Source organism: Pocillopora verrucosa, chromosome 14 (genome assembly GCF_036669915.1).
Source record: "Pocillopora verrucosa isolate sample1 chromosome 14, ASM3666991v2, whole genome shotgun sequence".
Taxonomy (NCBI): domain Eukaryota; kingdom Metazoa; phylum Cnidaria; class Anthozoa; order Scleractinia; family Pocilloporidae; genus Pocillopora; species Pocillopora verrucosa.
This window is the reverse complement of record NC_089325.1, coordinates 16,100,549-16,126,006: the sequence shown is the minus strand read 5'-3', so window position 1 is coordinate 16,126,006 and position 25,458 is coordinate 16,100,549. Positions and strand designations below refer to the sequence as shown.

Below are 25,458 nucleotides of genomic sequence, written 5' to 3'. Positions count from 1 at the left end.
GTATTGATTCCAGGCTGACTGTTTTCTCATTATGTAGGAAGGTCTGGCATTTTTATTATGGTCAAGAGTTGGACCACAACTTGCCATAGGTAGAAATGATATTCATTTAAGCAGACAATGGGGAAGAGCAGTTACATTTAGTATTGAGCATCAAGTTTTCTGTCATTCTTAAACTAAGTGTAATCCAAATGAGCCACATCTATAGCTCATTAGGTGCACCTCGGAATGTGAGCAAATGATTAAAGTCAATGGCTGCCAGCTCCTAAGGCAACTCTGTATACAGGTGTAACCCTTAAATTCCCAAGATCTGATTGTAAAATTCCCCTCTAGCTGCTATACATTTCCTTGCAAATCAGGTTTTGAGAATTAAGTTAAATCAAGACAACAACTTCTACCTGATAAGTTGGAGTTTTCTCAATACCTGTTTGCAGGATTATGTACGGATAGGATCCGGAGAAGTTTCATGTTAATCAGTTCTGGAGTTAAAAGGTTAACAGAAAACACCTGACCTACATGTACATAGATGAGGAAACAACAGAAGAATGATTTTATGTACTACATGTTGTATGTATTGTCTAGTCACACACATGTAACGTATACTGTTCAAGTGTTAATTAGACCTTTGTTTACTTCCTAGGTACATCCAAAGGCAATTTATTGATGTACAACCATCAGACATCAAGGTAATCTAATTTTTGCTTAGAAGTATTCTTAAAAGAATTTAGAACTTTATATGTTTGAAATTTAGTGTAGGTAATGTTCACAGTTGCATTAGTATTTTGAAAACTTAATTGAGTTATGAAAAGGAAGAAATCAAGGAAGATTTCATGGAGAAAATCCCTTTTTGGTCTCTGATGCTATTATGATTTTTTACAATGCTTGTGACAATGTCTTGTTCAGAGTAATACTGGTTTATGAGACAGCAAGTTGAATTTCCATGTTCTGGTCTGTAATATTCATGGCTGTAATTTGAAAATGATGATGTTTATCTTCAAGGTGACATTTATTTTGTTTTTTCAGGAAAGTGCCAATTCTGGAAAACATACCAGAAAATAGTGTGTGGAGCATGGAACTCTGAGGTATGACACTGTATCCTAAAAGGGTGAATTATTATAACTAAACATAATATATCTAATAATAGCTATTGGTTCTACAGTTTTTTCATATTTTTTTACCTAGTTCTTTTGACAACTACATGTACTGGTTGTAAGCTACAGTACACTGTGGGAGGGGAGCAGGGATGGTAAGGTAAGGAGGGTGCTCACCTCCCACCATTGTGGTCAGGGTTCAACTCAGTGACCATTGTCACATGTATGTTGAGTTTGTCATCTGTTCTCATTCTTGCCCTGAGGGATTTCCTGGGTTCTGTGTTTTCCTCCCACAGCGAAAACCAAGATTACAAATTTCCAATTCCCACCTGGGAAACAGTAGCCAAGAAGAGCCACTTTGTGAAATTCCCACTCATCTATTTATTTATCTTTTTATTTGCAAGCTTTAAGTTCATGTTATAAATCTGTATAGGGTAATTTTTTCAGTGTTTGTGCAAAAAGAAATTCTTGTATCCATTTTCAACCATAAAAAGTAATTCATGTAACTCATTAAATTATAGATAGCAATTTACTTTTGTTGAATAATTGATTGTCCAAGATATTTGCTGATCTTGAAGAGAACAACAGTTTTATTACAAATACATTAGGTTATAGTAAATTAAAAGCAACTGCATTTCCCTTCATTTTTCTTCTTTACCAACAAAATTTTCTGTGATGGTGCTTCACAGTTATTGATCAAATGACAGTCATGATATTAGGGGTGATTATAGGGAGATATTAAATAATAATGACCAATCAACCAGTCAACTGATGTATTTTTATAATCACCACAACAATTTTAATACTGATTTGTAATCAGTGTACAGTGTACATCATCACCATCATCATCTTAATTACATTTGTGAGAGTGTTTTAAGTGTATTGTTCCCATTGTTTTTCTCTCTATATCAGAATTTACTAGCTCTTGGTGGAGAGGACAAGTGCATCACTGTCAGTAATGTTGATGGAGATACAATTAGACAGGTAATAACACTGATAAAAAGTAGTATCCCTCTTATTTATACTCCTATATATATAGACTCTGATTTTGGAACTAAGTCTTCTTAATCCAAACTTGTCAGTGTATTGTGTGAGTCTGCATGTAGTTGATTGACAGTTGATATGAGGAATAAAAAAGTATAATAGAATTACTTAATATCTTACTGGGACAAGGCTGTACTGAGAGTATTGCACCTTAGGTACCACAGGAGACTAACTTTTAATTTGTGAGTAACTTGTACAATTCTGCTTTTTGTAAAATATTTAGAATTGCAGGGTACCAAAATTTCTGAGGCAAGAGCCTTCACTCACTGGTTACTCTTCTGAGAGCACAGTTTACAGGAAGTTTTTCAGTTCTATTAATTGTAATCATTAATTTTGTCCCTTTCTAAGGAAAGATGTACACTTACAGAGTGTATATCATAATCTTTAAGCAAAACTGCTTGATTTGTGAAAGAAGAAAACTACTACCTGTACAAAATTGACTTTTGATTAGAAAATATTACACATGAATAGGTTGTTGATTGATAACATGCATTTACATGGGTATGTGCTTTGATTTGTATTGTACAGGCTACTATTAGAGCAGATCCTACAGAAATTCAGTTTAGTGAGATGAAGACTGATGAACGTAGCTCCATTGGTGAAACAACGGTAAGTTCTTTTCTGAGAAAATGCTAATATAATAATTAATGTTAGATAAATAAAAAGTAAATCCTAAGTTGTTTTCATTTCTCAGTAAAAAAAAGAAAGGAATAATTTTTGTTTATTTATTTTCGTTGTGTATTCATGTAATGAAGATTCTCGCTCTTTCATTGCTTTCTACATTGTGTCTTATTCATTGATCAAGTATCTAATGAGCTGGTACAATCATGTTACTTGATTACAGTACTTTATAATATTCAGTAGTCTTACAGTAATATCAGCCGCCATAAACACTGGTAGAAGTACTTTTAGTATAGAGAAAGTGTTTGTCATAAGGGTAGGCAAAGAAAAAAAATCGCTGATCATAAGGTAGGGCAAGAAAAAAATTCTGATTCTCCCTGAGGGAAAAACTTACCATCTTTCTAATTCTATTTACAAAGATGATGCTATTGACAGGTTGTTTCTTATGCCAGCAGTATGCAGGATGTGTGTCATATGAACTTTGTAATAGACCTCGTCTACCACATCCACAGGTAGGGCAAAGAAAAATATTCTGAGGAAATTTGCTTATCACTTTGTGTTTTTGCTTATCCCTCATGGGAATATCATAGAATTTTGTAATAGGGCCCGCCTCACGGTAGAGTCTCTGTGGCCTCATTGCGGAATCCGAAGGTCTGAGGTTTGATTCCTCATGGGAACTCAGAATGTTTTTTTTACCCCATATTCTTGACAGAGGAAAAACATCTTTCTCCATTTCTTTGCCGAGCTCAAAACTTACCATCTCTTTTTTTCTGTTTACTCTTAGTATGCTCTCAATACACTACATTATTAATAACCATCTGCTTGTGGACATCAACTAATTTTTAATAGCAGGACAGTTACCAGTCGTGGTACTAAAAAAGTTAGTTAAAAACCAAGCACTTTGAAATTGGAATTTCATACTGAAATTACACACTTACATGTAGTCCCGTTTAGAGACTGTGATCAGTTGTCTATAAAAATGGGGGGGGGGGGGAGGGGAGGGGTGCCTCTTATTTAACATTTAGGCCAGCAGCCAACATGGTAGATTTTTTTAATATCCAAATAATGTTACCAGTCATATACAGTACCTTTCAAATCCCTAGAAACTTGATCCTAGATCATTGACTCTTGATCCTTGATTCTGGAGAACTTTGAGGATCAAGGCTTTATTCAAGTTTGATAAGTAGGAGACCATTTGAGAAATTATTGAGTGGAAATTGAGATAAGAAGACTTTGACCCCTTTCTTTTCACACAGCAGATTTTGCCTTGTTCAATGGGGTATAAATTAAAAGTTAACAAGTTAATAACAGTACTAAAGATAACATAAGTTACTGTAGCTGCTGTGTTACAATTGCATTAGCGGAGTTGCAACATGATATCAATCTCTTGACTAATCTTGTACTGTACAGTTGTTTCACTCACTATCATGATTAATTTGTCCTTTTTCCCCCACTTAGGTCAGCATTATAGTTGGAAGGAAAACTTTGTATTTATACAACTTGAATGATCCTGATAACCCCATTGAATTGGCTTTTCAGGTAACCCTTATTTTATCATAAAATTAAAATATTACATTGCATGAATGAGTATGTTTTGTTTTTTAATAGATTAACCAAGTGTAAGTTATTGAATAAAATTAATATCACACTGATTATGAAAGAAAAGTTAATTGCATGGATTGTCCAAATTTAACAGTGTAAATGTATGTACAAATTACAGGCTTGTATTGTAAATATTAGCTCATGCAGAAAGCAACAAATGTTATAAATGAGAACTTTTTATTGAGCTACATGTATACTTACTGAACATGTATTACAGGTTACAGTGGAAGGTTTAGATGCACATGCATCTGCAGTATGTTGAATTAAGATGAGCTTCTGTACAATACAATTGTAATACCTTTTCACCTTTTTCAACAGCAAAGATATGGAAACATAGTAGCCTACAAGTGGTAAGTGCAATTTTAAATTTGATAATTTTAAATTTGCATAGGCACTCTGTGGTATCAGTTATTCTATAGTGTGGGTTTCAACTGGTATTAAAGATTTTCTCCTGTGAGTACACAGTACAGTTTTTCAGTTTATTTTTTAAGCTAGTACATAATAAGTATCTAATTATATTTGACCTAATATTATATGATAATGGTCTATGATGCAAAATCTTACTTTTACATAAATCCAGAGCTTCAAGGTGTCTGTGTGATTTTCCTTTTTCTGCTAAAAAGGTTTCTTAGTCTTGCCAAAGAAAAGAAACTATTGTATGTTTTAAAGCATAGATAGATGCACCATCACTTTTTATAATTGCAAGTGCTCCCCTTACAATTCAGCGCTACAAGTTGTGACTGTTTTTTTGTCCATTGGCGATTGAAGAATATATCTGGCGATTAATATTTCGACACACGTCGCCAATTGGGCGGCTTAAGACCGTTCCATTCACTTCCACCTAAGCATAAACCTAAATGAACAGAGATCAAGTCAAATTGGATGGCGGTGAGATAAACTTCACTTTTGTATTTTCCAATACTGCGTGTAGCATTTAACCATAACTGTGAACTTTGCATTAAGAGTTATGGTGAATAAATGTCCAAGGCAACCAGAGTTTTTTATATGCCAACCGTTTTACAATTGAAAAACTGAACTTGGAGCCGGCATGTAAATATACTAGTATATATTGTAATTGTGGTGTATCATCATCATGATCATCAGCTTGGCCAACATCAATTTCAGCTGTCATTTTTGATTCTTCACAGTTTGGGTGATGGCTACCTAATGTTGGGTTTCCTCCATGGCTATTTTGTTGTGATCTCTACTCATATGAAGGAGATAGGACAGGTACTGGAAAACTGTTGGATCCACTGTAACTATGGATATTAACTCACATCTGTAATTGGCAACTAGTGTGACTAGTGCGTCAGAAAAAATAAACATTTTTTGTACTTGGTACTGTAAATGATTAAATTTTTTCAATGTCGACCTCAAGTCCAAACAAATCTCACAAGAGGACTTTCAACCAACATAAGGACCAGCTACTAGTTGGTCTTGTCAACTCCTTTGTCAGATGCAATAGCACCAGTATCGCACAGGTCATGGGCTCAAATCCCATAACAGGCCTGATTCTTTTTTACAGGCCGTATTCACTCCTGCTTAAATAAGCAGTGTTCATCCTTGCAAAGATTTGCTTTCGTATTCAGAACTTTCACTACAGGTCGAACTTGTAATGTGTTACTGAGTGCCATATTTAGCCTTTATTTTGCCTGGAAACTACATTGTACAGCTCACCAAGATCAAGATTCTCCCTCTTGTCCTCAATAATGAAAGTTGTATTTGGAAGTCTGGTTTGTAGTCTTTTCTATTTTTGTATAGGATGCTAGGTGTCTATCTCATAGGCTACCCCAAGCATTTCCTTTCCATTGTGGGTTACTTTGCATTGGCCTGTGTTTGGCTGGCGGTCTGCTGTTTTCGGGGGCGGAGAGAACGGGCAGACTGCCAGCAACGGCAGGCTAGCTTTGAAGTTAAGAGGAGGCCCCGTGAGAGTAACTTATTTCCCAAAACTTAACGCACTGACTTTTCTGTAACGCTACCTATGGAGCATCTCCATCCAGAGTCAAATACAATAAACAGTGGTTTCAGCGTGTCTCCTATCCTAGTATTGGTAAGAGTTTTAATGAGCAATTTGTTGCCTTCTGCTGACAGGAATTGTATCAAACAAGGGATCATCAGGATGAGCTGACAGGCATGGCCATTTCTCTTGAACTTAACAAAGCAGCCTCATGCGGCGACAACTGGTAAGGCCAGCTTTAATTTATATATGTGACATTTATGTTGATTATTAATTTAAACAGACTTAATTACCTTCAGTTAGAAATGTCCAAAATATTCCGTGTTCTTCCAAAGTGTGGGTTTCTTTTAGGGGTTAAATAATCAGAGGATAGAAGTTTATTGGTGTACTATTGTACAAAAAATGTTATACTGTAGACAGCTTCAACAGCAAAGATCAGGAAATTTTATGAAATACCTGAACTAGTTGATAATGTTACAATATGACATGTTTTATTTTTATTTCACCAGTATTTAAATACAGCACAGTAACAATTTAACATGATTTTCCTTTATTTCAGTGTAAAGGATTCATGACTTGGCAGAGATGAAGGAGATCTATGCTATAATTACTATAGAGGATGCGGGAGGTATTGTTAAATGGTGTTTTTAGTTAGTGACCAGTAAGGAGAAATAATATTTTGTATTGGATTCTGTCAATTCTCAACTCTCCGAAATTCAACAATAAATGTTCTCCTAAAAGTACATGTACAACTTATGTGGGTAAGGACATGTAATGAGTGGATCTCAAATTTTCTCAAAGCAAATTTGGTTTTGTAATGAAATCAAACGATTTCAAGCCCAAGATAAGTTGAAATGTAAACCTTCAGATTGTTTTGATGAAATTGAAATTCCGTCTATATTCAGTGCATATGAAAAATATGCTCCTATACACCCGTTAAGTCGGTTCCTGTGGACACAATTTTGGTCTTGTTTATTTAAGTTTGACAAACAAACTTCATATAAATGAATTAGATATACAGCGTGTTGCTGAGTACACGTTCAAACAGGAAGAGACAATTGGAGAGCTCGAGGTCCAGTTACATTTAGTAGGTGTAGATTTGGCTATAGGGGGATTTTTGAGGCGTACGGACATGTGAGAACAACTTGAACTGTGGCCACCACTGATAATTGCAGATGATAACAATTTTTTTTGTTCGCTCCCCTCATGTCCTTATTCCTGACCATTTTGTAAAAACCTCTTGCATTAGACTGACCAAAATATGTACTTATACCAATGCACATGTGGCATGTGTTTTTTACCAAACGTTTTGCAGTAGCTACTCGTATAATCTCTTGACACGTATCTTTCGTCATGCAAGTAATGTTTGGAGAGCTTTGGGGAGTATACATTTCTATACTATCTATAAGGCCTGCAATCCGCGCTTGTTGAGAATTTTTACAAACGATATAAAGTTTGTCTAATAATTTACACGAGAAAGGAAGGATCTCTTCTACATGGAGATTTTGGTGGCGAATGAATAAAAATTGCCAATGATTCTTATTATCAATGTAGTAGACATGGTTTGATCTATTTCCGATCTATTTATGACACGTTTAACCACTACTCAGTTGGTTACGGTCTTACTACATCCTCTAGGTACTCCAAGCTGGACCACTTCTAAGTCCTGAGTTACATGTAGCTCTAAACACTATATTAATCTGTGTGTGTTAGGACACCTGGACAAAATCTCCTGGACAGACGATGGACAACTGCTGCTGTTAGCACTCGTCAGGTATAATTACTAACAATCTCTAAATGTGTAACGATTCGTACAAAGTCTACATTTTAATTCGATTCAATCTCGATTATTACCCAGGTGCAATATATGTTTATCTTACAAAGTTACCTGTCCTTGGTTGTGCCAGCGGAACACGATTGTCATATCTAACATCCCTCAAAGAGGTAATGGTAGTGTTTGATTTGATTATGTGATTGAAGAATCTAGACTACAAATGGACTATATGCTTCGTCGGGTGATTGTTTTTACTTTGAGATATTCTCACATAGAAAATCTTAAACGATTTAAGTACCGAGTAGTCTCTCTGTACAGCTTGCGCTCACATATCTTGCGAATTAAGCTTCGCCTTAGTGGCGATCGTCAAACGTTGGGCATGCGCGACGGAATCACTTCTGGCCACTCGCGCGCCAATTTCCCGCGCAAATTGTAAGGGAAAACATAAGAAACAAGTGCTGTCTCGCGAAAAAAAAGCGAAGGAAAATTGGAATGTTCTCAGAAATCTGTGAAGGAAACAAGGTAAGGAAAGAGGAGGAAAACACGAGCTTTTTCGAACTCAAGCTTCTTCTAGTACGGATATCCTGTTGATTACCATTCTGTTTTGAGCCTCAACAAAAAAGCTATACGCTTCTAAAACTCAGTGATACACAGACTTGTGTTGTTGTTTGTAATCGTGTGAGGCAATTCCGTTCTGGCAGATTTTAAGCACGGCACCTAGTCGTTACCATGTTACTACATGCGCAGACGTTTGACCGCTGTGTTTCGCCGTTCAGTTCTATAAGTTCCTGCTAGAAACACTACCATTATATGCAGTTTGATCTTTCAGTCAGTTTAAACCCTTGAAATGGCATGAATGTCTTCTTATAAGCGAAATTAATCAGGATTGCTTAAAGACTCGTATACAATAACGTTTTATCGGGAAGAAGTTCATGGAATAGTTGTGTTCAACAGAAACATATACGTAACGGTTTTATGATTATTGATCTGTTTTCCTGATGTTTTCAGGTGACGATTGTGGACAATGTGATGCAGGTAATTGATTGAATCTTAGTGATCGAAATACAGACCCCTTAATTTTGGCAAATTATAACGGTGTAGAAGACACAGTGGATCAGTGGCTAATACGTTGAACTGCAAGTCGTGAAGTCTGGGTTCGAGTCGTGGTCTAGTCTCTGCTTTGGGTTTTATACAAAGTTACTTACTTTCACTGGTGCCCGTCTCCACCCGGTTGGGAGTATGATTGGGTGCGGCGAACTGTCACGGAAACTTGAGGAAATAAGGGAGGAATGGGACGAGCGCGGATAACGCTGGGAAGAAATTGCATCTTGTCCAGGGAATGATAGCAATACTACCCAGTCGAGAACCTCATCCCAGTTTCACTTGCAATGAGGTTCGATAGTATGGGCTGTCTCGCTCCTAAGCTACTTTTAACCCCAGACAATTCACTTTCTGGCTCTCCGAGGTAGCGATTGTTGATTCTCAAGCTTGTTCTAGGAGAATGCATTTGACAAGATGAAAAAATAGTGATAACAGACGTGTATTTTGTTCTACAATGTTTTCCACAGGAGCGACCTCTGAGTGTGGATATCATCGTAGAGCCAAACTTTGTGGCGCTGGGGCCATATCATCTGGCCGTAGGAATGAATAATCGTGCTTGGTTTTATGCTTTAGCTGACAAAGGTAAGCTGTTACTGTAAAGCAAACCAGCTTCGCTGCTTACTTAGCCTCATAGAACTACATATTTTGAAATGAAATCGCCTACTTGTTGCAAGATTTCTTGTATTACAGTATTTTCGCATTTGAAAGGTTTTCAAATTCGCCGTACAGTGCACATTCTCCTAAAACTGAAAGGGAGCTAAACGGAATCGGCAGAAAATAAGTTGTAGTAATTTTTATTTAAGGGTAAGTCGCTCTGTTTTATTCAATGCTGAATATTCAGTCTGAAAACAATGGTATAATGCTGCTGCAGTAAATGTATATCAAGAGAACCACTCAATGTGAAGAACTCGTTACAGCGAGAGGTAGAACATAAGCCTAGCTAACATTAGATTGCGTTTATGAGAAAACGTGGATTTAATTCTAAGGTGTAAGTTACAAAATCCACTGTCTTCTTAAATTTAACAGCTCTACTTTCATATTTTGGGAAAAGTTGATGCTTGCCTTGTTTGGATAGAACTTGTATACCGAAAGTTGTTTTATCGTTATGTCACGAGCTTGGGACAAAAAAAAAAAAAAAAGTCCTTACCCAGAATCGAACTTCAGACCTTCGGATTCTGCGCTCTGAAGCTCCACCACTCAACCAATGAAACTCTATGGTAAACAGTGCCCCTGCTGGGTTCATGTACTGCTTGGATCGCCTTGTGTTCGGTAGAAATATATGAAAAATATTTCGTTGTTCAACATTAATTACAAACTTGTGTATCAACAGGTCCTGAGCAATTGAAGGATCGAGAGTATCTCGGTACAGTCAATGCCATTCATCTGAACGCTGATTATGCTGCTGTTCTTTTTGAAGGGAAAGTTCAGCTTCATTTGGTAAGTAAGACAAACTTACATAAAAGCTATCGTTAGAAAAAGTAAAATATAGCAATCGATTGTCACAAGTAATTCGAGATTTTTCTTTTATCAGCTTCTTAAGAAACTGTTGAGCTGCGTTGGGGAGAGGGGGTGGGGGCAAGTGCAACAGAATTGTTTTTACGACAGCTAAACTGCAGTAAGGAATTTTCAAAACCTTTGCTCTGCACTCTTTGATTTGTCCAGGGTCTCGCGTCTCTCTTTCAAACCATTAGATGTCACATTTAAGTTTTTGTCAATAGGACTCCTCCGCGGTTCTCTTTAGCTCCTTTCGAAATATACCTTGTCTGATTTACCGTTGTGATTGCTTTGACTTTGATTATTGCAATTCTCATTTAAGGGATTTCTTTTCAACAAGTAGTTCAGGTTTGCTTTTATGTTTGCCTCGACGAACTCGCTCATGTATTCGTATGACGAAGGCAAGCGTATCCCACAGTGCTGTTAGACTTTCAAGCCTTTTTCGGAAAGACAGTTGGTGCCTTGCCTAATAGGCCATTTTACAGTTGTGCACTTAGTCGCCAAGCCTTTGATTTGGAGTGAGGCTGAAGGTGACCTTGTTGTGATAGAGACAAGTATCTAGTTAGCGTGATAACAAAGTAATTTACATTTGAAAAGCAGCAAGGTTTGTATCATAACAAGGTCACCCTTAGCCTCACTCCTATTCAAAGGCTTGGCAACCAAGCACAACTGTAAAATGGACTATTGGCATTAGCAGTTTAATGAAGATTATGACGTGAAAAAAAGTGTTAATTTTGAACGTCTTCACGAAGTGGGATGCAGTTGATATAAAAAGACTGTCTATTTCTTGCACCGTAACAAGCCTTTTGTTTACTGTGAGCAAATAAAGAGTGGTTTCAGTACCTGTGAGAGTGATACTACTTATGGAACCATCAGGTTCCTCAGTTAAGCTCTTCACAGGAAATCCAATCGAAACGTTAATTATTACATATGCTATCGCAGATTGAAGGAGAAGCTTTGGATACAGCAGATGACCGAGAGACCAGACTGTTCCCGGATAAAGGCAACCAAGGACGGATCACATGCTGTGCTTTGACTTCTGACTTTCTAATCTATGGGACGGATGTAAGTGGAAGTTTTTTCGTCAAAATCTATTTGAATTTCAAGGATGAAAACGTGAACTGTATTTGTGGTTAAGTGTATGTCCAAGGTTTATTGTAACATGGCGCGTGCGCAAGTCCTACTTAATTCCTTAGGAGCTACCACTGCTTAAAATCCTAATGTACGCATGGCCATGCATCCATACCACGACTTGTGAAAGTTCCCTTTAAGTTCAGCCGCGTGGTTTCAAAACTTTCATAATTTTTTTTCTGTTCTATCCCGATTGAGATAGCTCTTTTGGAACACATAATGAAGAAAAAATATGCGTAATGATACTCGTTTCGAAAAGCAGTTGGAGTTGACAATACTTCATTCCCAAACGCCATGCGAATTATGGCTGAAAACAATTTCTGTTTTCAACTGAGACTTTGCGACGTTGGGAACTCTTTATTAGAACGGTAAATACTATTTTGAAGTGTTGATATGTCCCAAAAGTGTCATTCAATTTCAACTCAAAGCTACGCAATTTTCTGATTGTAAATTCTAGAAGGCAACAATTTAAGATAAATCTATCGAATCTACCACACAGGTCTCATAAATGCAAGAAATTTGTAAATTTTCGCTTCGATATTCGAATCGTTGATATCATTTTTTGAGTTGATATTTCCTAAAAGTATTGTTGAATTAAATATTTTTATTTTAAAGCCGTACAATTTCAGAATTTTTAACACAGATCTACGAAATTTTTATGGCCACAAATTCTAGTAAACAACCATCCAGCGCACTGAATCTACTACGCAGAAATTCGTTCGTTTTTCGCTTCTGAGCAGAAATTCACACTTCTTTGAATAATATTTGGTCTCGAAATACTTCTTGGTCATTTTTGCCCTGTCATTTATTTATAATTTTCGGGTAGAACACGGTTATCCGGGATATCCGACACAGATGTAATTATTTCTTGGTTCGAGCATGACTTGCGTCTGCATGCTATGTTATAAAAAGAATTGGTTCATTCTTTAGCTGTGCGTATATTGAGTTTTGGACGTACTTGGGAAGTTTAAAGAGTACTCAAGAAGCTGGAGTTGTTCTCGGCTCCGCCTCGAGGAACTCTTACGCTTCTCTCGTGCTCTTCAAACTTTCGTGTTACATCCATTACTCGATATACGCACGCTAAGCATGGACGAAATCTATGTAGACCCACTGTTTAGTCTTCTTTATGGAAAGACCCACACAGTTTAATTCTTCCGGCCTTTTTATCTGTTTTATTTATCCATAATTCTAAAGCTGATTTTTTTTATGGCATTTTAGAATGGAAGCCTGTTTTATTTCTTCATCGAAGATTGGCAGTTTGTCAATGAATTCAGACATGTAGTAGGTGAGTGGTACGTTTAGACTTAGAAACTGAAAATTTTCTGCCTCGTTAGCCTCCTATTAGGATTTATTTTGATTGTTGAACATTTCTCGATGCGACTTTCTGGTATCGTGTTTAAATGAAGTAGTTAGATATGTATTTAGGTGTAGTTGTCTGTGGCAGGAAGACATATATTGGTAGTGAGACAGACAGAAAGACATAGTCAGTTAGACAAATATATAGTCAAACAGACAGACTAACAGGCCAGCAGACAAACAGACGGAAAGACGGACAGACAGATAAGCAGCCAAATAGACAGACAGACAGACAGACTAACTGATGGAAAAACAGCGAGAAGTCAGTTGGGTAGACAGATAGACAGACGATCACACAGACTGATTGACAGTCTGACTTACTTATAGGCAGATTGACCGAAATAGTCTGAAAGTTGAACTATCCGAATGGCACAGAACCTGATGAAATGAAATAGAAGCAGGTGGATCAATATTTATGTAATCAAGAACACTTCCTATCGGTTTAGTCGATTAATACGCTCGACAAGAAAAGTTTGTTAGTCACGAAACTGAGGTGAATGATTTTAAGTCTTGCCAAAAGGCAATAATATCACGAATAGTAAATAATTTGGTAAATAGATCCAAGTTTAAAAGTTACATTAGCCATGAAATCATCGATTTCCTTTGTAACACCATTATTTGGGTACTGTTCATGCAAAGGCATTAAAAGGATCTTCCCAGATGTTAGTGGGACTCATCTGGTGTTCATCGATGAAAAGAGTGATGGATTTGTTTACAATCCTGTGAGTATTCAGTCACATGTATCATTTATCCTAATTGCGAGTTTTCCTTTACATGACAAAAACTGACCTACTTGGTTTTGGTGTCACCCTAAGCAGATAACATGACTACTCCGGAAGTTTTCCGTGACCAGCAAAGTTGACGTGTATTTTTCTCCAAGTATATGACAAGTGTATGACTTGTTTCGGAAAGTTTGCTTGGGTGGAAGCGGTCTAGCTTCAATACACCGAAAATTTTAAATTATGATGTGTTGTACCCCTATTCACACAAGCAAAACATTTTTTTTAAACTGGTTTTTACTGAATGAAATTATAAACAGAAAACTGAAAAGCTTCATTTTCCATAGGATTCAAGTACGTACCAACTTGCATTTCCAATGTGCTGCATTTAAGTCAAAAAATATTAGGCGAAGTAGTTTCTACGAAAAAAAAATGTGTTGAACAAAACGACTTTAAAACATGTTTAAGCTTTATTGTGAATTGAGTATTAGATAGAAACCCATTTCACACGAAATAGCGTCCATTTCCTTTAATTGTGATATATATATGTTACAGCGGTTAACATCTACCTCAGATCTCAGGTTCTGGCTTCCCGGGAAACTGGATCGACACAACTTTGCTTAGGCAACGAGATTGCTTATTGACCGTTAATAAACTCGGTACAAACAACTTAATAAAATTTAGGACGCAAAGGATGAGGTATGGGGGCGGGGGGGGGGAAGAGGGGGGGAAAGGGGGGAGAGGGGGGAGAGAAAAGATTAATTCAAGCACGCAGCTTGCCGCCACCCAAAGATCGTGTTCCACTTTCTCCTTGCTTTCCGTACACGATTTTAATTTTCCTCTCTCTTCTTTAGAAGACGCCTACCGTAGTAGTGCAAGCTACTTTTAGTTGAATTCCCTGAACCTCCTAAATTGTTTGTTTTTCGTTATGGAAAGGGTAAAAAGAGTTGTTGTCATTGTCTTGCAGGTCAATGATGCCACTTTCGAGATTCCCAACTTTTCCCCCGAATATAAGAGGCATTATTTGGGAAAATTGGCCTCTAGACAAGGTAAATTAATTCATAGCTATCTACAACAGGATGGGAAATGTGTTCAGTGCTCTCCTTTTGCAATGTCATGAGCTCATCATAAACGAAAATTCCTTTCAAGAATTGTCATATGACTTGGTAGCCATGCAATAACAAGTTCGAGTTACAACTGGACTTAGCCAATGATCGAAACCGTGATTTAGGTTTTCGGTCACCGGGGTTGGAAACAACTTGTTACCGCAAAGCGGTTAACCGATTTCTGCCATTACTACGGGGCAAAAAACTTCTGATGGTTTATTTCTTCTTCACTTGTTCGAAGTCTTCCTGGAACCTGTAAGATGACTTACAAGTACGTCTGTGCGTCTGCTTATTACAGCAATCATGTAAGAAAGATCTTCCGTGGTAACACGCGAAGGCTAGGAACAGCACAGCGGTCGAACGTCTGGGATGTGCGAGGAGATCAATTTTGGCCGCCTACGCGCCAATTTCCTGCATGTCTCTCAATACAAAAACGTTACTTCTCACATGTCGAGTTCAATTTGGAAGTAGATTTGTACTTTTCTTTTAGGACGTGTTCTGTGGTTACGATGAAGAGAAAGTGTATACCTATATCTTCTACAGAGATAGTGTAATAGGTGAGACAGTAGAGAGTTCATTTAAACGTCTACACGAATAAGACAAGGGCAAGAATCAAATTTTGCTATCTGTCATTTCTTTGCTTTTTTTTCATAAAAAATTATATTAAGACAGCCTTTTTCCAATTATTCGCTTGGTTTGATGGCATTTACAATCTTTTCCATTTCTGAGGAGGGATTTAGTTGGTTTGGTTTTGCTGGTTTTAATGCTTCTGTTATTATTTTTTTTTAGGGCCCCAGTGTATAATGGCGGGAACCACCAAGCTGCCTTACGCTCAAAAACCCCTCATGTTATACGGTGGTGAAATGACGTGTCAGACACAGAGCGGCAAGGTATAGCAATTTAAACGTAACTCATGAATAGCAGTCAACTAAAGCGGTTATTTTTACTTCTAACATGCTTGGCTCCGCGTTGAGGGCGATGTGAAACTAATCATTTACCCTGCTTGGCCATCGCGAGCGGGTAAGGTGGGCCAACCTTGCCTGCTTGGAGAGGCCGGTGTTCTTAAGTCATAGAACAAAATTCTTCATGGTAATCTTTACTCAAAAAAGATTATTCTATTTTGGCGTATGTTGCTTTCAAAATTGGGAATTCAAGCAGTAGGGATGTGTAACATGTGACACATTACCTAAGCAGTGGCCTAGCTCACTATAGAGTTTCTGTGGCTCAGTGGTAGAGTATCGCGGCGCGAAATCCGAAGATCTGAGGTTCGTTTCCTCATGGGGATTCATTTTTTCTTCGTCCCCCACAGTTTTCTCCTTTTCTGGCGGTAACTGGTAAAGTTTACCGCCTTTTGTACCTCTTATTACTGCCTATAATCGTTTGGAATTCAACTGGTAAAACGATTGCTCGACTAGATTGAACCTTTACCTTCTGCTTAAGGTGACGGAGAACAATGCAGCACGCTGGTGAAATGATAGCTTTTTATACTTCACCACTGAGCTTACTATTTAAACTCCTATCTTTATTATTCTAAATTATCTTTTATCGCCTAAGCTCTTTGGGTCAAGATGGGTGGATATTGCTTTGTTCTTGGCGTCATTGATTTGGATGAACCTCGACTTCTGATCGCTCCATGAAAAAGAGATCTTTGCCTCTATCCAACCATACTGAGCTAACAAGTTCTGTTAATAGTAAGAATATTCAAACCAAATTTCTTCATTGTGGATTTCTTTCATCCATTGCTATGTGAGTCAACTTTGTGTGAATTAAGTCGTTCCTCGACCCCTATTCGATCATCTTCGTGGCCATTTTCTGGTGAGAATCAAGTGTTGCTTCGTTTTCGAATTAGGCAGCAGAACTGTAGCATTATTCGTGGTGTTGATATTGACTTCATTGTTTCACAGACCTCCAAACTCAGTCTTACCACGCATTTATTTCACGAGAAGCCTCAGGATCTTCCACAATCTGATGTAAGTTTATTTTTAAACGCCGTGAATGGCCTTTACTTTGGTATCATGAATACTCCAGTCAGAATGCGGAAAGATATTGAGTGTAATTTTGAAGTTTACGGCACTGATTGGTAAACAGCAAAATATGGTTGTGATTTCGCCAACATTTCCTAGTGTCTCCTTTAATTTTTAAGCGAGGGAAATAGAAAAAACAACCTATTCAAATAAATTAAAGTATTTTAAAATAAGTTCACAAAGAGATGATTGCAGATGACGAGGAAGTAAACATTTGCCATTTGCTGTAAACTTCGTGCGGAATTCCTCGGACACTGAGGATCGAAATGTACTAACAACAGCGAATAAAAACGTACTGAGAACAGTCTACACAGCAGCCTAAAAAAAAAACGCAAGAGGCGGAACGCCATTACACTGGACAAAGATTCAAAAGGCTTGTGCGATGAAAGCCGTCGTTTTTGTTTTATCTCGTAAATGACACCCTTCAATCCAGTTCTCTCACTATCCCCAGTACCCCCAGTTTCTTTAAGCAACTCCAATACCTTCACAATTGTAAATCTCTTTTTTCATGGCTTAATTAGAGTTTTTTTGTATCCCCTCTTCGTTCTAATTGATCGTCTTCTTGTTTGCACTTACAGTTACAAACCTCATTCAATCACTGTCTGACGTTGAAACGGTAAGTTGATTTCCAAGGCGTTTCTTGCATCCTGTAATTGTTTTTGATATGATGTGAGACTAAAATATTTTCAATTTGGTGTCGAAAGTAATCCTGCTTTGCATAGCTTTTGTTGTGGATTCATCTGTGATTGGTGCACCAACGCCAGATTGAAACCAATCACCAATTGCCGTGCCACATCACTCGATTTCCCATTGGCTCATTGCAGTATTTTCCTTTTCTCTCATTGGGTGTTGTGATTACTTTTATACTTTGGTGTAGTTTCAAAGATGCATGGACGCTGGCTCGCATCCTGGATTCCAAAGATTCTTGGATCGAACTGGGAAAAAAGGCGATCTATCATTTGGACATTGAGCTTGGTGAGTTGAACTAAGCTTATTTTCGCATATGTTATGGGTAAAATAGAGAAATTTTCAGTTGAGTATCGATAGTAATCCGGGAGTGCTTTGTTCTGGCGTTCCTTCGCACAAAACTAGAACCAAACACGACTTGATCGCCCGCGTTTTCCCGCGCTCTACCCAGTTCGTTTGATTTTTTTAAAATTCTCATTGGCTCTTAAAGTTATTTTTCGCTCTTCAGCTTTACCACTGTGATTACTTTGGTTTTGGTTGCTACAATCAATCAATCAATCGTTTATTTATCCACATAGCGTGTAGTGAGCTGGAAAGCTCGTTCAAAATACATACGTGGTACGAAAATCGCTCTTATCGCAGTTTGTTGTACACCTTTCATTTCAAAGAAGCTGATGGGATTTTCTCCTTACAGTTTTGATAATTTGAATCGTTAACCTTGCACGATAAAAGAAAGATATTATCTACTGACCTGACGGGTGTCTGATACATTGATTATTTAACCCTTTACATCCTAACCTTTGTATGCATATTCTCCATACTGTTATGTTGTCTGTTTACATTTCCTACTGAGCTGGCAAGGAGAATTGTTTAACAATCAAGATTTTACATAGTTGGTGATCATTTCCTTTACTCTCGTTACCTCAATGTTTGATTCAGGGGCTATATTGTAAGGAGAAATTAGATGCTAGTCTCTCTTAGGGTTCAAAGGGTTATTACTTTGGTGGATGACCGACGTTTTCCATCCTTAGGGACCTTTAGCAGTTAGGACGGCAACGTCAAGGAAGAAAATAAATAAATATTTTCAGTCGGAATTTTGCGAATGACTGGATGTGTTTACCATCTCTTAAGGCACCACAAATTAACCTCAACACAACGTATGAGAGCGGTGTTGAGTTCCAAATGGAAACTTAAATAATCTGCTTTCGGGTTTCCTTTCGCGGACCACGTGAATTTTGATGATTTCATGTAGTTATTTTGCAGAGGGCGGCTAAGAAATGTACACAGTTTCAAAACGCACGTGCTGAACTATTGTTCTGTTCATTAGATCTGTTGTTTTGCCACGTCCTCGTTGCTGTCGCCGTCGTGGTTTGCTAAAGGTCCCTATTTATATCGCTAACTTGTGGATAACGAAGACTGGTTTGTTACCACTTGTCAAAGAAAGTGCTTTCAAGCTTTAAGATTCCGGAGGCTCATATCACACCTCTCTTTTAAATTCAATTTTTCTCTCAAGGTCGATAGCTTATATTTGAGTGATTTATTTTCTCTAGTGAGCCCAACATTGCAGTTCTCCTTACAAATAGAAAATCCTGTAGCTAGAAAAACCAATAGGAAGAGAATATGTACACATTTGGTTCTGAATTGGAATCACGTACTTCATTCTGTCCGCTTATAGGGTGTTTTGATGTTTTGAAACATTTTTCCATATTTCACCTTTGCTAGCCAGGGGCGAACAACGTTTTTTTGCACATGTAGTTAAGATTTGTCTTACATGTAACATTTTTTGTCGGCAGCTATCAGAGTGTACCGAAAGATGGGAGATGTTGCCATGGTCCAGTCTCTAGAGAGTATCGAGGTAAAATGAACAGAACTCTAAATTTCGTAAATGAAGTCACTTGACTGTTTTTGGCTGTTAGAACATTAGGGATGGCTGAACTGACAAAGAGAGTAGCTGTGCATTTAGTTGATTATGATATAGAAAAGGGCAAGAGAGGTAGTTAAACCGCCGTAACGAATCTCGAAAAACTGGCTTTTAAGTAACCTTTACACCGGAGCACTTTGCCCCAGTGGGATAAATGAAACCCGGGTTATAAAGCGTTTGTCTTCATTTTTGTGTCAAATGGACCAAAACAACAAACGATCAGATGTGTTTGTCCACATTTATTGTATGCCGTGTATCCTGTATGCGAATCGAATGTATTATTGATCCTTTTCTGTTCCTTCATCAGGGAACTGAAGACAAACATCTCCTGGCCGGATATGTTGCCATGTTTCTCGAAGAATACAGTACAGCACAGGTAGGTGGAAAAGTAGATAACAACAATTTCACATGGTTCCTTCGCGATAATGCTTTTGTTTTTGTTTTTTAATAACTCTTAATTTCTGTCGGGCATGTTTCTTAAAAAAAGTACAGGGTCTCGAAACTATAATTCGAGGAAAAGGTTTTGATTAAACTGTTAAGTTTGCTCCATGGCCTCTTACGTTATGTTATCCTTTTCGTCCCAAGAAAGATTTCTCGCGCACAATTGTAGGCTTAACTATGCAGCCGGACCTTAATTAGGAATGTCGAAATAGGACAACAACGCAACAAACAGCAAGATAAAAACCTTCCACATGACAAAACACTTGGACAAACTAGCTCCCAAAATTATTATCGTCTGCCCACTGACTGTTTATAATCATTTTATTATCGTAGGATTTGTTTCTTGGCTCAACATATCCGTTGGCTGCGCTTGAGGTTTGTATCGTTATAACTTGAGAATCCTTTTATTAACATGAAGTGTTTTTCTTATTGGATGTGAATGTTTTTACTGGATCTGGTTCGACAATAAATCAGTCAAAAGGCGTAGTGTCCGAAGATTGTAAATGGTAACCTGCCAAATAAGTAACTGAGTTTGGCATCATCATATTTAGTATCAGTGACAACCAAGGCTTTAAGGGAGTATGATACGCTTGAATAGATTTCTACCTTTTAAGCTTGCATATGCCACTCATCGCAAAGGAACACATAATCATAATCTTCATTTCACGAAGGTGATACACGTGAATTTGAATTTGACGATGTCTCGGAGGTGGTGGATATTTTGCCGCAAGGCCGGGAAATTCCTCGAAAGCTGATGCTATTAGTGTATTTGTTGGAGCGAAAGTTAAATTATTGTTTTCGTGCTTCAGATGAGGCGTGACTTACTTCACTGGGACCAAGCCCTTGAGTTGGCCAAGAGTCTGGCACCCAATCAGATTCCTTACATTTCAAGAGAATACGCCCAGCAGCTGGAGTTCACGTGAGATATAGTATGATCTTTGGGAAACATTTTCGCCAGTGCTCTCGCAGAGGATCCCAAACTTTCCCTTGAATACAGTACCCCAACAAAGAGGTTCCATTAAACGTGACTCTCTGGAATGCAATAGCAGCTGTCATTTCTACAATGAAACCTGTCTTAGGGCGCCTTTGTTCGAGGCACATAAACTTTTGTCCCTGATGAAGCTTTGTCGTTGTCAACTTTAGTAAAGGAACACACACTGTTCAGGTAGCACTGTTTCTTGCACCAAGGATACCCCCCCCCCTCCTAGTAAATTTAGTACTTCATGATCAACTTAATTTTTTTAGCATGGTTTAAATCAGTATTCTTACCGTTTCTGTGTAATTTTTGTTTCCTACAGCGGAGACTACAGTAATGCTCTGCTTCACTATGAAAAAGGAGTAACCAAGTTGCCAGAGGTAAGTTTTATGACTTTGTTTATTACCTCGTTTGGTTGGACTGGCATCCCATGGGGGGAGGGGGGGGGAAGGGGGAAAGTGATACTCCTAGTGGCTTCATGCTTGGATAAAAGGGATAAGCTCCGAGTAGCTCGAGAACCGACTTTAACCTTTTTCTTTAAGTGCTGATATGATCAAAAAAATCACTTTAACTTCTCTCTTAAAATTTCGGAAGTATTTGCAATAAGTACTTACCATGCCAATTTTTTTGTCTTAACTTCGACTTATTTTCACTGCGAATTCTCGTTTCGACTGTCTGACATCACTGGCATGGTTTGGATCTCGTCCCGTAATAAAAAATTAAATAATACATACGGGATATATTGTTAGTTACTATTATGTTGTCAAAATCTGAACATGACCTCGAGAAAGAAAGGAAAATAAGAAATGCCTCTACTTTTTCGTTCTAGCTACGTTGTATGATGATAATGATTGCCAAATTGATATCTCTTTCCTCATATTATCTTCAGAAATCTTTTTATTTGTTGTTCCCATAGAAACGTGACCACGATGAACTGTGTATCGGTGGAATGGCAAGAATGGCAATCAGAGTAGGAGACATAAGAAGGTTTGTGAAAATTATCTCAAAACAATGTAGCTGGGTCCGCCAGCGAGCAACATGAAGCGAATTAGACGTTCACTCAATTAAATTTTGTTTGATTTTCAGTTACGAAACTCTTCATATGCCAGAAACTTACAAGAATAAAGAAAGTTTTTTTGAACACTTTTTTCTACACGAGCTTAGGACATAGAAGGCTCATGAAGGCCTCAGATTTTCCCTCTTTCCTCGAACGTGTCAAAGCGCTAGCATTCTCTAAGTTGGAATTGATTTTGAGAGTTGATATTGATATTGATGTCGATGGAATTATAGTTTTAAGCTGAGTTTAAGTTGCTGAGCTAGAAAAAGAAGTTATGAGTCGTTATTTGATTATTTTTTTAAAAAGATATCTGTATTTTTAGAGGTGTGAATTATGCTGCTAAGAGTCCCAGCAGACCGCTAAAGAAAGAGTGTGCTACTATCTTGGAGTCAATGAAGGTAGGTGCACGTTGAAAAGCAAGCTTTTCTAGCTTGACAAGTCATATGTAAAACAAGAGGGCAATAACTCCCTTCCCGTTAATAAGCTAAATTGATCTTGTTTATGGAAGAGACGCCGCGGCGTGATTGTAAGGTAACCGGGCTCCTGATCGAGAGGTCTGAGTACGTCTGAGTCCTGTGTGGTTTTATTGGGCGACATTTTATTCTCCTTTTGCTTCATTCCGCCAGGCTCTGGTTTTTCGAGGGCTGGATAACGCTATCCACTGGATAAATCTCTATCCGGTGGATAGTGCAGTACGTTTTATTGACACATCCGCTGGATAGCGATTTTCCAACGGATAACGTCATCCGCCCCTAAAACAACTGAGCCCAGGAATATAAATGGGTACGGACAAAGTGCGAAAGTAACTTGAAGAATTGCTGGGAGTTTACTCCTAAAACTTAACCAGTAAGTTTTTGTTATTCTCTGAATAATTATTAAATTTTATTGATGGGTTTCATTCTCAGCAATATTCCGAGTCTGCTCTGTTGTTTGAGAAAGGACAATACTGGGAAAAGGCAGCTGCTGTGTACATCAAGACAAAGAATTGGTGAGTACACAGAGTAATACTGAGTGCAAACAGAAGATAGTTATTCCAAACTGGCTAGACGAGCTTCGTTTGTCAATTTCACAATCAATACAGAAAGAAAACTGCCAGTTTACAATTTGGTATTTTCATAAGATTAGGATTTTATGTCTAATTCGTTGTAAGCAGTTGCATAATTCTCAAGTTCCAGCATTCAGTACCACATGGTTCTTGTTCACTGAAGAAGAGGAAAGTGCCGCTACTTCCCCTCCCCTCCTTCGCTTTATGTCCTCATTGAAATTCTGAGGAAGTTATCAATTGTAAGTGATTGTGGAGGTAGGGGTGGGGATGGGATGGGGAAGTTGGGGAATACCAGGCTAGGAAGGTAAAGCGTTGGAAAGAGGCACTTCCTTTATAATGTTTCGGTGTGACAGCAAATTGTAAGGCAGGTTTTTGAATATAAGCTTACATAGAGATTATTCCATGGGTAGTGCGTGTAAACGAATTGATTCACGAGTTGCGATACATCAATAAAACGGACAAGTGAGCGCAGCTAACGAGAGTTTTATATGCAGTGCAACGAGCCTGAATTTTTTTTTTTCAGGCCTTATTTTCACAACTACTCGAGTAGTGTTCATCACTGCGCTGTCATATTCACGTCTTTATCCGCATTTCGCATATATGATTTTCATATTTTCACAGTCATTTATTCATCACTTCAAGGGTTTTATTTATTTCACAGTGTAAATCTCAGTATGTATGAAATAAATAACGTTCTTTCCTAGGGCAAAGGTCGGTGAATTGCTAGCTCACGTTACCTCTCCTAAGCTTCATGCGCAGTATGCTAAGGCCAAGGAGGCCGATGGGAAATATAAGGAGGCTGCAATAGCTTACGAGGCGGCTAAAGATTATGACAGCGTCATCAGGTAGGGACATTTTAGGACTTGAAACACCACAATGTGATACACACACGCACCTTAAAAAATAAAAGTGAAAAAATTAATTCTAAGTGATAACTCCTAAGGCCTTTTTGTTTGGTATTATATTTAATTTTGGCGACTTAATCCTTTCATCTTTGATTGTTTTAGGATCAATCTTGATCACCTGCAAAACCCCGAGGAAGCTGTAAGGATTGTGAAGGAGACCCAGTCTGTCGAAGGAGCTAAAATGGTGGCCAAGTATGATACCACTCAGTCTTAGTACTAGGTAATTTAGTGTTAACAACTGGGTTGAAAACGTACATTAGCCACCGTAAAGAGTAAAAAGCTTTTTTACTCTTTACGGTGGCTAATTTACGTTTTCAACCCAGTTGTTAACACTAAATTACCTGCTATACTCTCCCACCGACGCAGCACCACAGTTTCTTTAGAAACTTACCCCTTTAGTCTTAGTACTAGTCTGTTCATAGCCGTTTTCATAAAACGTCGAAGAAGTGCAAAACGGCCGGTAATCGCTGGAGCTTGGAAAAGGATTAAATAAAATTTTCTTTTTACCTAACCCCACCCCTAGCGATTGGGTTCGTTAAGACTCCCGCGATTTCTATCTCGCTCACGCCATGGACGATGAGCTTGGAGAAATAGAAGGTCTGTGAAAAGCGTCACGAGTTAACCAGTGGCATCCTTTACAAGCCCACAGTTTTATTAGGCAGCAACAACGGCTCACTCAAAATACCTTACTAGGAAAAAAAAATCAGTAGATTTAGCAAAAAACGTTGAGATTTGAAATGAGGAATCGACAGCGCGAAAGCAGGCGTGTTTTTTCGTTATTGGTTTTCGCGCCACGCATTTTTCCCGCTAAATCTTTGTGAGATATATTTATCCACGTATCCTATTCGATACTAGGTTCTTTCAGAAACTTGGTGACTTTGGATCTGCGATTCAGTTCCTTGTTCTGTCCAAATGCAACGATGAAGCATTTCAGCTCGCCCAGGTATGCCAATAAATAAAGCATAAAACTGATATGGAAAAGTGATGGACTGATCGAGTCTAATGTTCACGTGTTTCTTTCTCATCTGATTTTTAGACGCATAATCAAATGGAACAGTATGCTGAAATAATTGGTAAGTTTAGTGGCAGAAGATATTTTATCATCCAACTGCACGAATTAGAGTACAAATAACGCGCATACAGTTGGTCATATTATACTGTAAAAAGACCTGTTTTACTGGTCAGCTGCGCGCGCTACACTTCTCTATCAGCATTGCTTTTCCAGCCGTTCGAGAAATGAGCAGAAAATAATGCAGTTGGATAATAAATAACTAATTAGACGTTTTGTTGTGTAGTGTTGCTTGGTATATTTACTCGTTCTTTTATTTTGACTCATCCTACGGGGTCGTCAAAATACGGCACAACTGGTAAAAATACTCAGCGATACTACACACCAAAACGTGTACTAA

At 38.0% G+C, this 25,458-nt stretch overlaps 1 protein-coding gene across 1 annotated transcript in view; it reads left to right on the top strand.

The window, feature by feature from the left end:
- Positions 1-25,458, top strand: part of LOC131797186 (WD repeat-containing protein 19) — a 45,005-nt gene that overhangs the window by 6,624 nt on the left and 12,923 nt on the right. Inside the window, 39 exon segments of the mRNA XM_066161783.1 lie at positions 38-89; positions 638-683; positions 1,021-1,035; positions 1,037-1,079; positions 2,001-2,072; positions 2,661-2,741; positions 4,212-4,292; positions 4,674-4,705; positions 5,504-5,585; positions 6,447-6,538; positions 6,648-6,652; positions 6,872-6,940; positions 8,026-8,086; positions 8,169-8,256; positions 9,095-9,121; positions 9,655-9,769; positions 10,518-10,624; positions 11,624-11,746; positions 13,031-13,097; positions 13,808-13,890; positions 14,855-14,890; positions 14,892-14,936; positions 15,484-15,550; positions 15,783-15,883; positions 16,898-16,963; positions 17,596-17,633; positions 17,895-17,992; positions 19,498-19,559; positions 19,933-20,001; positions 20,400-20,441; positions 20,876-20,985; positions 21,365-21,422; positions 21,959-22,029; positions 22,422-22,497; positions 23,005-23,087; positions 23,849-23,989; positions 24,152-24,241; positions 24,905-24,992; positions 25,086-25,122. Of these exon segments, the coding sequence (XP_066017880.1) occupies positions 38-89; positions 638-683; positions 1,021-1,035; positions 1,037-1,079; positions 2,001-2,072; positions 2,661-2,741; positions 4,212-4,292; positions 4,674-4,705; positions 5,504-5,585; positions 6,447-6,538; positions 6,648-6,652; positions 6,872-6,940; positions 8,026-8,086; positions 8,169-8,256; positions 9,095-9,121; positions 9,655-9,769; positions 10,518-10,624; positions 11,624-11,746; positions 13,031-13,097; positions 13,808-13,890; positions 14,855-14,890; positions 14,892-14,936; positions 15,484-15,550; positions 15,783-15,883; positions 16,898-16,963; positions 17,596-17,633; positions 17,895-17,992; positions 19,498-19,559; positions 19,933-20,001; positions 20,400-20,441; positions 20,876-20,985; positions 21,365-21,422; positions 21,959-22,029; positions 22,422-22,497; positions 23,005-23,087; positions 23,849-23,989; positions 24,152-24,241; positions 24,905-24,992; positions 25,086-25,122 (2,719 nt within the window).